The following is a 10,851-nucleotide window of genomic DNA, read 5'->3' as shown; positions in this document are numbered from 1 at the left end:
TTAGTACATATAAATAAAAATATTTTAAACAAAACATCAATCGCTAAAATAAATCACTCTTATTCCAAAAGCAAGCAATCAATAAAATTTAAAGATGCAATAATTTTTATGCAGTAATACACAACAAATAATATCAGAGCGTAACAATGGATCAAAATAATAATGTCCGATCCTTTCATTTTTTTTCAAATATATTTTTATGCATAACTAGTCAAACGCTTTATTAGTTCTATTACCGCATTCGATATATTTTATACTCTGTTAACAAAATTTTGAGTAAAATGATTCAAATACAATAAAATTTTTAATCTAAAATGTTTATTGCCCGTGTGGTATTGAAATTCAACTGTCCAAACAAACATTGGAATCCGTAAAATATTTGCAGTAAATCATTCTTATTCCAAAGTAAACAATATGCAAAATTTGAATATAGTACATACATAGTAAATCAAATTAAAATATTTTTAACATAAAAATAACTAATAAAATAAGCCATTCTTATTACAAAACAAATAATCGGCAAAGTATTTGCAATTTGATCCATATTTCTTAACTAATACGCCTCCGGTCCTTAATATGAGACTTAATTATTGGGTTTTTTTTTTTGGATGAACATTATTAAGTTAATTTTGATCATAAGTATAAGATTTATTTCTCATATGTTAAGAGACTATAGTTGAGTGTACTGGGCCATAAGCCCAAGTTACTTAGCCCATTATGGGTCCATGCTTTGTATTATAAGTGTTGGCAATTTAATCAATAATATTCGTTTCGGCATTGTTCACCAAATCGAGAATGTCTTCATGGTCTTCTTCACATGGTATCACAAGCCTGGTTCGGTGATTGAGTCCATATCCAAGGCGAAAGTCGAAGGCCCATTGTCTCCTTGCCTGCACAAATCGTTGTAGTGTTGCAACGTTATCGTTTTAGAAACACCATCTGCAGATCACAAAGTCAAGATCGTGATCCAGTTGGCTTTCACAATTTTTCCTGAATCAATATTCATTTCACCGTTTCACAAAGCTTCGACTCACCAAGGACAGCACGCGAAACCGCCACTTAATCTTTTTGCGGCTTCCTCATTGAAATAAATCAAGAATCCACGGTCTGTTGCCACAGCGACTCTGAAAATTTCAACGATTTCGTGATCATCATCTATTGCGCAAGCGACTCGCGACAGCTTCCCAGATTTTTCTCTGTCTCACTGATCAATTTCTATAATCAGACCCAAGATTCTCCAAGAACTCGCTACAATGACTGAGAAAATGACCTCCAATGTTCCAGTGATCGATGCGAATCATCCTCTCTTCTTACATCCATCCGACACCCAAGCGACCACTCTGGTTTCTCAAGTACTTACTGGTTCCAATAATTATATCATTTGGAACCATGCTATGCTTCTGGCCTTACAAGGTAAAAACAAACTGGGTTTCATTGAAGGCACCTATATCCGTGTTGATGAACCGCATCATAAGGAATAGTGGGACCGTTGCAATACAGTGGTTCTTTCTTGGCTCATCAATTCCGTTGACAAGGAGATAGCTAATGGGATAGTGTTTGCTGACAATGCACACACGGTTTGGGCTGATCTCAAAGAGAGATTTCACAAAGTCGATGGTGCCAAGATTTATTCCCTACTGAAAGCCATTTCTTCTATAACCCAAGGGACTCTCACAGTATCTGCATATTACACCAAAGTTAAGGAATTGTGGGATGAGTATGCATTGTTGGTACCTTTGCTTACCCGCAAATGTGAAACCTCCCAGGAATATATTAGGATAGTGCAGCGGCAATGCCTTTTTCAATTCCTGATGGGATTAAATGATTGCTTTCAACAAGCTCGATCGCAAATTCTACTCATGTCTCCATTGCTGAATGTTAATCAAGCATATGCTATGATCTCCCAAGATGAAGATCAGCGACTCATATGCTCACATCAGTCCTATAGTCCATTTGAGGCAGCTGCTACTACAACTAGAGGGGGAAGATTAGGCAGAGTACGTGGTAGAGGAAGATCACAGGATGAGTGTAGTCATTGCCATCGCCGAGGCCACAAGGAAGAGCAGTATTTTGAATTAGTTGGGTATCCTCCTAACTTCTAACTTCAAAGGTCGAAGAGTTTCCACCCCTCAACTGAACCAAGCAGTAGCAGAACAAAAATCTCATTCATCTGCATCTTCAAATAGCGTAGGCACCCAGGCCTCCATTACTCAACAACAATACAATAAGATCTTGCAGCTGCTGAAAAGTGACGCTAATGAAGAAATAATCGGCACATTTGACTAAAGTGAGAGCACATTTCTAGTAATATTAATGCACTCTCCTTTGATCTTTGTAGAACCCATTAGATATTAGACTCTAGAGCATCATGTCATGTTGTTAGCAGTCTCACTATGTTAGATAGTGCTACAATCTACTCTGGTCCCTTGGAAAATTAGATTACCAAATGGCAATAAGATCACAGTAACACACAGGGCACAATAAAACTTTCTACTAACATTACATTGTGTGATCTTTATTATACTCCTGCATGCTGCTATAACCTTATCTCTATGTCTAGACTAACTAAGGAACTGTAATGTATTGTCTCTTTTTACCTTGAGTTTTGTACATTGCAGGAGATTTTAACTGGAAAGTCTCAGGTGATTGGTAGAATTTGTAGTGGACTATATTTGCTGGCAAAATTTTAAACTTGGACAATGCTCTTGTGAATTTTCAATCCAATGACACAAAGGAGATATCTCAACCATGGCACTATAGATTAGGACATGCACCCGTAGAGGTTCTCAAGCATTTAGATATGATAAAGAAAGACAACATAGATTTGTCTAGTCCCAAATGTGATGTTTGTCCTCTTGCTAAACAAGCGAGACTTCCTTTCTCTCATTTTGTTTCTTTTACTTGTTGTTTTGAACTGATACATGTTGATATTTGGGGTCTCTGCAAGGAACCTATATATAGAGGACATGGATACTTTCTTACTATTGTTGATGACTTCTTTAAATGTACTTGAACTTTCTTGATGATCAATAAAAGCGATAGTTTTCAGTTGCTGTTAAATTTCATGACTTATGTTAATACCCAATTCTCTACTGTGATAAAACGAATAAGAACTGACAATGGGTTAGAATTTACTAACAGTAAACTGAAAAACATTTTCAATGAAAAAGGCATTATTCACGAAACCACCTGTCCTTATACACCACATAAAAGTGGAGTGGTTGAACATAAGCATAGACACTTACTCAATGTGGCCAGAAGTCTTCTTTTTCATTCTGGCATTCCAATTAAATTTTAGGAAGAAAGTATCAAAACTGCTTCTTATTTGATTAATAGAACTCCTTCTAAAACTGAGTTACAAAACTCTCTTTGAGCTTTTATATCAAAAACAGGTTGATGTGAATCATTTGAGGGTCTTTGGTTGTCTTGCATTTGCTATTTCTCAGATTAATGCCAATAAATTTCAACCTAGGGCTGAGGCATGTACTTTTATGGGATATCCTGCTGCCCAAAAGGGATTTTTATTATATAACCTCAAAACAAAGATTTTGTTTGTAAGTTGACATGTAACTTTTGTGGAAAATAAATTTCCTTTCAAAGATGCCTTGTCTGGTAGTTCAGAAAATGAGTTTAGCAAATCTGTATCAAATTACTTTCTGTATGATGAACACATTCCTGTCAAATCTGGTCATGAACAAACCACTATCACTAATGCTCCTGATATTACTGAATATACTGATAATCACGGTGATGAAATTATTGTTGACACTGAACACCACATGGAAGATCACATCGGCCAACCAGAGAGAGAAAATCTCCTTCTTGGTTGAATGACTACATATGCTTGGGAGATGTAGTCACTACCAAGGAGAAGGTAAAATATCGGTATCCTTTACATGAGTATATCACTTATGCTCATATTTCTATTGATTATAAACAATATTTAATGTCCACTGACAATGTTGTTGAGCCCTCTAGCTTTGAGCATGCAGCAAAAGACCCCAAGTAGATAAGTGCCATGAGAGATGAAATGAAGGCACCGGAACAGAACCACACTTGGGAGATTGTTAACATTTTGAAAGGTAAAAAGGCCATAGGATGTAAATGGGTCTTCAAAGTTAAGTATAAATCTGATGGTAGTGTTGAACGATATAAGGCCCGATTAGTGGCTAAAAGGTATAGTTAACAAGAGGGAATTGATTATTTTGAGACTTTCTCTCCATTTGTCAAGATGGTTACTGTTATATGTATTTTAACTCTTGCAGCATTGTTGGCATCTATTCAAATGGATGTCAATAATGCATTCCTACAAGGGGACCTCCATGAGGAAGTTTACATGAAAATCCCCTAAGGGTTTGATCAGTTTGCCGACACCAAAGTATGCAAACTGAACAAATCTTTATATGGCCTCAAGCAAGCATCCAAACAATAGAATGCCAGGCTTATTGAGGCTTTGATACAAGGGGGTTTCGGCAAAGTAGATATGATTATTCCTTTTTTTTGTTAAATAGAACAAACATGAGATTACTATGGTTTTGGCTTATGTTGATGACCTTGTAGTTGTTGGAAACAGCATTGACAAAATTAATGAGATAAAAAATCACTTGCATTGAAAGTTTAGAATTAAAGACTTGGGAGAACTTAAATACTTTCTGGGATTAGGCAAGGTCTAAGAAGGCATCATCCTCAATCAGAGAAAATATGCTTTAGATCTCATTTCAGATATAGGTTTAAGTTTAGCCAAACCGTTGAAAGTCTCTATGGAGAGAAATATCAGGTTATGAATTCAAGGAATTCAAATGAAGTCCACCAAGACAAACAGAAGGAAACAAAAACTTCAGGCAGACTTGGATCCTCTTCTTCAAGAACCTTCAACATATCGACGTCTAGTGGGTAGGTTATCTTATCTTACTATGACTCTACTTGATATATGTTTTGCTGTGCAGACTCTTAGTCAGTTTATGAATGCCCCATGGAAATCTCATATGGAGGTAGCAACATGTGTTGTGAGATACTTGAAGGGCAATCCTAGATTGGGAATATTTCTCGCTGCAACAAACAGAACAGACTTGGAGTGTTTTGTATATTCTAACTAGGCAACTTGTCATGATACAAGGAGATCAGTAACCGGGTTCCTAATTAAATTTGGTGGGTCTCTAATCTGTTGGAAGTCTAAGAAGCAACCAACAGTGTCAAAGTCATCAGCTGAAGCAGAATATCGAGCCTTAGGATCAGCTATTTCTGAAGTCACATGGCTGACATGCATGCTTAAGGATCTGGATGTTAGAGGACTTGAGCCGGTGAGAGTCTACTATGATAGCAAAGCTGCAATTCATATTGCAAGCAATCCTATCTTTCATGAACGACAAAGCACATCGAGATAGATTGCTACTTCGTGCGTGAGAAGCTACAACAAGGAGTTATTGATTTACAACATGTTAGTAGTAAGAATCAACTAGCAAATGTCTTGACAAAGGCTCTAGGTAGTGAGGCCCATGAGAGGTTGATACGCAAGTTAGGTGCTGTTAGTTTGTATAGCCCCCAACTTGAGGGGGTGTTAAGAGACTATAGTTGAGTGTACTGGGTTGTAAGCCCAAGTTACTTAGCCCATTATGGGTGCATGCTTTGTATTATAAGTGTTGGCAATTTAATCAATAATATTCGTTTCGGCATTATTCACCAAATCCACAATGTCGTCATGCTCTTCTTCACATCATATTTATTATTATTTTTAAATTACTCTTATAAATACTCCATTAACTATAATCAAGTAGAAGAGGAAGAGGGGATATTAAGAAAGATGATTATGGTATTTTAGGAAAAACAAGTTATATTTCTTATAATTAACTAATTTACCTAACTTTCTTAATCTAATCTAATTAGTTAAATAAGTCGTGTATTAAGGATCGGAGGAGTATTAATTTGGTCCGAACAGTTTCACTGAATAGATAATTAAATTATCCTCATATATAAGTCAAATAATTAAACATAAATGATTTAAAAATATTAAATAAATTGAATGCGGTGTTATAATTAATATTAGTATGAGAAGTAGTAGTTAACCAAAGAACACAGTCCATTTGGGATTTGAGCTATGTGGAAAGGGAAAACTCCACATATGGATGGATCTAGTTTCTATAAACACAAATCTTTAGAAAGTTATCGGCAAGAAAATAAATCAATCTTATTCCAAAACAAACAATATATAAAGTTTAAATATACATTAATACATAATAAATAAAAATATTTTAAACAAAATATCAATCGCTAAAATAAATCATTCGTATTCCAAAAGCAAACAATCAATAAAATTTAAAGATGCAATAATTTTTATGCAGTAATATACAACAAATAATATCAAAACATTTACTTTAAAATGTTTATTGCCCGTGTGGTATTCAAATTCATCTGTCTAAAAAACATTGGAATCTGTAAAATATTTGCAATAAATCATTCTTACATTCCAAAATAAATAATCAGTAAAGTATTTGCAATTTGATCTATATGTCTTAACTAATATTAATTTGGTCCATACAGTTTCATTAAATAAATAGTTAAATTATCCTCGTATATTTGGTACTCGAATCTTGAAAGATATTTCATTTAACATTTTGAATTCCTTAAGATCAAATTAATGGTAATTAAAACATCAAATTAATTGAAACTTTGAGAACTAAAAGCTTTTGTTTTTCCTCAAATAAATACGAAGCCAAATAACGTTTTTCTGAAAATAATTGTTATTTTGTTCGAAGTCATTTTTGGTAACAAATGTTAATATCACCCCTAAAAGGTTAGTACTTCAAACTACTTTTGAATGATATGTCATAACAAGGATCACAATAGATATTTAATTTTAACACTCAGGCCTTATTTTATTTAATTGTAAACCATTTATTTGAGAGAGACAGTTGAACAAAAATAGTGAGGCAAGTGTAGCATACCAGTGGGATTGTGCGGTCATGCGGTCTTTGCTCAGAAACAGTAATTTTGGTATCTTCACTGGCGGGCCTCGATTTATTGAGAGAACAACATGCTTGAACCCAAGAGAATGCACGTCTGGCAGGACTTTGATTTATGTTGTTGGAATTATGTGTTGAAAGTGGAGGTGATGGCTTCTGCATCAGTGGGCCCATGAGTGGGTGATATTCTTTGCACATTCCAATGAAACTTGGCACTTTTAAAAGTTCCAACTCTTTCAGTGAGGGGAGCATGGCTTCTTCCGCCTCTTGGAACTTATCAAATATGTATTCCAGCTGCTCACATTTATATACAACCAACATTTCCAAAGATGCAAGACCTCCTGCGAATAGGATTGGTAATATTATTCTTAATTTGCTGCACCGTGCAATTCGAAGTTTTTTCAATTTTGGGAACAATGAGTCATGGTAACTCTTTTGATTACTTCTATCACGGTCTTCACTCACTATGATGTATTCCAATGCACTACAGTCCCTAATTGTTAATTTTTCCAACTTCATCAGACTTCGTGCAGTGGATGGTTGGAAGACTGACACCAACATTGGACAATCCTCCAGTTTCATGGACTTAAGATGACATAAGTTGTAGTTCCCATTAGATAATATGCTCTTCAGCCTATGACACTTGTTCAACTTCATAATCTCTAATTGCTCCCAAACGCCAGACGGTAGAGGACCATGATGTAAATCTTCAACTCCTACTTCAGAGAGATGTATTCCAACCAAATTACAGAAACCAGCCACACCAGAATCATGATCTTTAGTATCTATGGGGAACTCCATATGAGGACATGAACTCAAATGAAGAACAATCAAATCATTCATCATGCCTCGATCATCTGTTGCAACAATATCATCAAGGATAGAATTTTTCCATATTCTTGGCGCATCCTTTCCTTCCAACATAAGAAGTTCAGCTCTTCTGACAAGTTGCTTAAATGTTGCCTCTGAGACTAAATGACTTAATTGATCATCTATTCGAACGCATCTTGACATGGAACCATACTTCTCAAAATAATCTGAAAGGTCCTTAGAAGATATACAATATCTGTGTAATGTAAGAGGAGATACATCTTCAGAAATTGCATCTTTTTCTTCATTTTCACACCTGTTAGCAACAAAAGTTAACTCTTCTAACTGTGAGCATCTCTTAATCACTTCAAAAGGATTATTCTTTTCAATTTCACATCCTTCTAGCTCCAATGATCTCAACTTGTTTAGTTTCAAAAATTCACTTGGTAATTCATTGATTGAACAATCATAAAGCCCAATAGTCCAAACACTCAACAAGTTTCCTAAGGAGATAGAGATGTCACCTAAATCCAAATTCTCAAGAATGAGTGTTCGAATGTCCTTCAATGCTTGGAGTGAATTTATCCACGATAGAGCTGGAGTTCTTTTGAAATAATTATAGAATAAAACCAAAACTTTGAGCCTCATCATCTCTTTAAAGAATGCACCCGAGACCTTGAACTCCTTTGAGCCATCTAAAAATAATAATAGAACCTCCAATTTACTTCCTTCAAATTTATTAGGAAAATCATCATTCTTCCAAAGCAAATATCTCAAACTCTCTTTCACAGGCATTTTCAAATCTATGAGAGATTGAATATCTCTATCTCCTATCCACAAAGCCACTTCACGAACTAAATCATGCATCTTTACACATTCCTGCTGTCCATGCAATAATAAAGAGGAATCTATGAGTTCCATTATAGCTCCATGCACTTCACTTCTTGCTAAATGATATCTATCATTTTCCCCAAAAGAACCCAAAGCCGTACCAATTTTGGTTAAAACTTGTATAGGAACTTGCCAATCTTCTGGGAACAAAGAAGATATAAGAAAAAGCTCTTTGGACTTTCGATTTTTCAAGTTATCATAGCTTAACTTCAAGCATTTACAAGCCTCTTCCAAATTCTGATCAACAACACGATCTTCCAAGGTTTTCAAAGCATCCTTCCAAATTGCTGCTGGTTGATTTTTTAATGCTCTAGCTATTGCTACAATTGCAACTGGTATTCCTCCACAATGCGTCACAATTTTTTCTGGCATACCCTTCAAACCACGGGTGGAATTATTCATATTAGCATGTGCTTCAAAAAGTTTCAATGCCTCTTTGTTGTTTAACATATGTAGGTCAATCACTTGGCATCCCATTTCTTTACAAACATATGAACTACGTGTGGTTATCAATAAATTACAGCCCTTGTGGCCAGATGGAATCCCTAAGTTCTCTATCAAATCAAACTTTTCCCATACATCATCTAGTATTATAAGTAACTTTTTGTCCATTTTAGTGATTCTAGACAATATTGTACTTGAGAGTTCTTCTTCCTTCACTTCCTGTAAACTCAAATCTAAACCTTTTGCAAGTTCACCACGAATCTTTTTGAAATCAGGAGGCCTGGAGACAATAAGAAAGATGAATTTGTCAATTGATTTAGATTCTTTTAGTTTATAACCCACTTCTTTTGCCATTGAAGTTTTGCCTACTCCACCGATCCCTTGTAATCCAATCATATTGCTGTTTTCATCCTGTAATGCTTTCAAAAGATCTTGGAACTTTAACTCTCTGCTCTCGAAATGAATGTAATCTTGTGCAGAAAGGTGTCTTATGTCTGATACATTTGCTTGACCAGCTACTATATTGGAATTACATCTTCCCAATAATTCTTTAATATGTTGAGTCTTCTCTGCTAACTCCTTTCCTCTTCGATATTGCCACCAACAATTAGGACACCAGCCAAAAAAGAATTTCTTCTTTATTTTAGTATCTATATTGATACTGATGATGTCATTTGCTTCACGTTCCCATTGCTGCGCTTCAGACTTAAAACTAAACGCACCTCTCCGTTTTTGAAACTCTCTCTTCACATCCTCATGCTTTGCAACTAGTATTTTCTTTCTTCGATCAAAATTTTCAACATAACTATTAAAACAACATAAATATTGAGCTTCATTTTTTACAAGATTCACCAAACTTTGGACTTCATTCTTTGCAAGGTCAAGCAAGCAGCTCTCCATCTAACATGGATACAAGCTAATTACAGTCCGTCTATGACTATCATACTAATTGGGATTTCAATCATCAAATCAATAAACCCCTCCCCCCAATAATTAAATCAGAAAGATGCTACTCTGATGACTTAATATCTTTAAAAATGCAAATTAATAGTGCTGAAAAGTTGTAAATTAATTTGCATTACAATGTGATCTTCATGAAAAGGAAGACATACAAACGAGAAATGTAATGAAAGCAAATGGCTCAACCGCTCTGTCATTAACAATTTGAGACCCCCTTGTCTGAGATTGCGAAAATGATATTGAAATATAAATTTTAAAACCAACTAAAATTACTAAAATTTATTGTCTTTAACAGTAATTTATACGAACATTTTTTTTATTTCAAGATGCATGTTTATGAGCAAAGTAATTCATTCACCAGCATTTAACAAATAACAAAGCCATTAGGACCCTTGTTAGTTAAGGCAGATTGATGACGACAAAGTATATACTGACCTCTTTTTCAGATGTATGAACAATGTTTGATGATGCAAGCTTTGAAGGATCCACCAAAAACAAGATAACCACCCGAAAAAAAGAGTCCTGCCAATTTAACATAATTCACAATACCACATTTGATTTAATTAGTTCCAAACTGTTAACGTTAAGGTATATATTAACAACACACAAAAAAAGGTATATATAACTGATAAAATTACAAATCATCATCAAAAAATTGAAAACATAAACATTAAATATAAATAACACAAGAAAATGGGGGGAACACAATATTAAAAAGAAGCTGAATAGTAAGCATATATTCTTCTTCTTGTTTTTTTTTTTTTTGGGTTGCGGAACTGGGTTATAC

The 10,851-nt window shown here is 34.8% G+C and overlaps 2 protein-coding genes and 1 long non-coding RNA gene across 3 annotated transcripts; 2 read left to right on the top strand and 1 right to left on the bottom strand.

The window, feature by feature from the left end:
• The first annotated feature begins 1,064 nt into the window (after window positions 1-1,064).
• Window positions 1,065-3,060, top strand: LOC114736160 (uncharacterized). Its single transcript, XR_003739334.1, has 2 exons — window positions 1,065-2,304; window positions 2,619-3,060. It is a non-coding gene; the product is annotated as an uncharacterized LOC114736160 (long non-coding RNA).
• A 958-nt stretch (window positions 3,061-4,018) lies between these two features.
• Window positions 4,019-5,384, top strand: LOC114736151 (uncharacterized). The gene is made up of 4 exons (XM_028923930.1): window positions 4,019-4,176; window positions 4,663-4,777; window positions 4,947-5,081; window positions 5,172-5,384. Exons 1-4 carry the CDS (start codon window positions 4,019-4,021, stop codon window positions 5,382-5,384), a joined length of 621 nt encoding a protein of 206 aa, XP_028779763.1.
• Window positions 5,385-6,039: 655 nt separating this feature from the next.
• Window positions 6,040-9,458, bottom strand: LOC114736140 (probable disease resistance protein At1g61300). Its single transcript, XM_028923921.1, has 2 exons — window positions 6,942-9,458; window positions 6,040-6,135 (listed from the first exon to the last, which is right to left on the bottom strand). The coding sequence occupies exons 1-2, from the start codon at window positions 9,456-9,458 to the stop codon at window positions 6,040-6,042; spliced, it is 2,613 nt and encodes an 870-aa protein (XP_028779754.1).
• Window positions 9,459-10,851: the final 1,393 nt, after the last annotated feature.

The sequence above is a fragment of the Neltuma alba genome, unplaced genomic scaffold (assembly GCF_004799145.2).
Source record: "Neltuma alba isolate B1F8T4 unplaced genomic scaffold, ASM479914v2 tig00002723_pilon, whole genome shotgun sequence".
Classification (NCBI taxonomy): domain Eukaryota; kingdom Viridiplantae; phylum Streptophyta; class Magnoliopsida; order Fabales; family Fabaceae; genus Neltuma; species Neltuma alba.
Note: the sequence above shows the minus strand (reverse complement) of the source record. Positions and strands in the feature narration are given on the sequence as shown.

Excerpts from the sequence above, each read along its gene's own strand:
- LOC114736151 (XM_028923930.1), top strand. The coding sequence starts at position 4,019 with ATGAGAGATGAAATGAAGGCACCGGAACAGAACCACACTTGGGAGATT. Across the intron at positions 4,778-4,946 it reads TCTATGGAGAGAAATATCAG|ACTCTTAGTCAGTTTATGAA; the intron begins GTTATGAATTCA and ends TTTGCTGTGCAG. Across the intron at positions 5,082-5,171 it reads GAACAGACTTGGAGTGTTTT|TCTAAGAAGCAACCAACAGT; the intron begins GTATATTCTAAC and ends ATCTGTTGGAAG.
- LOC114736140 (XM_028923921.1), bottom strand. The coding sequence starts at position 9,458 with ATGGCAAAAGAAGTGGGTTATAAACTAAAAGAATCTAAATCAATTGAC. Across the intron at positions 6,136-6,941 it reads ATGACCGCACAATCCCACTG|AAACTAGATCCATCCATATG; the intron begins GTATGCTACACT and ends TTGTGTTTATAG.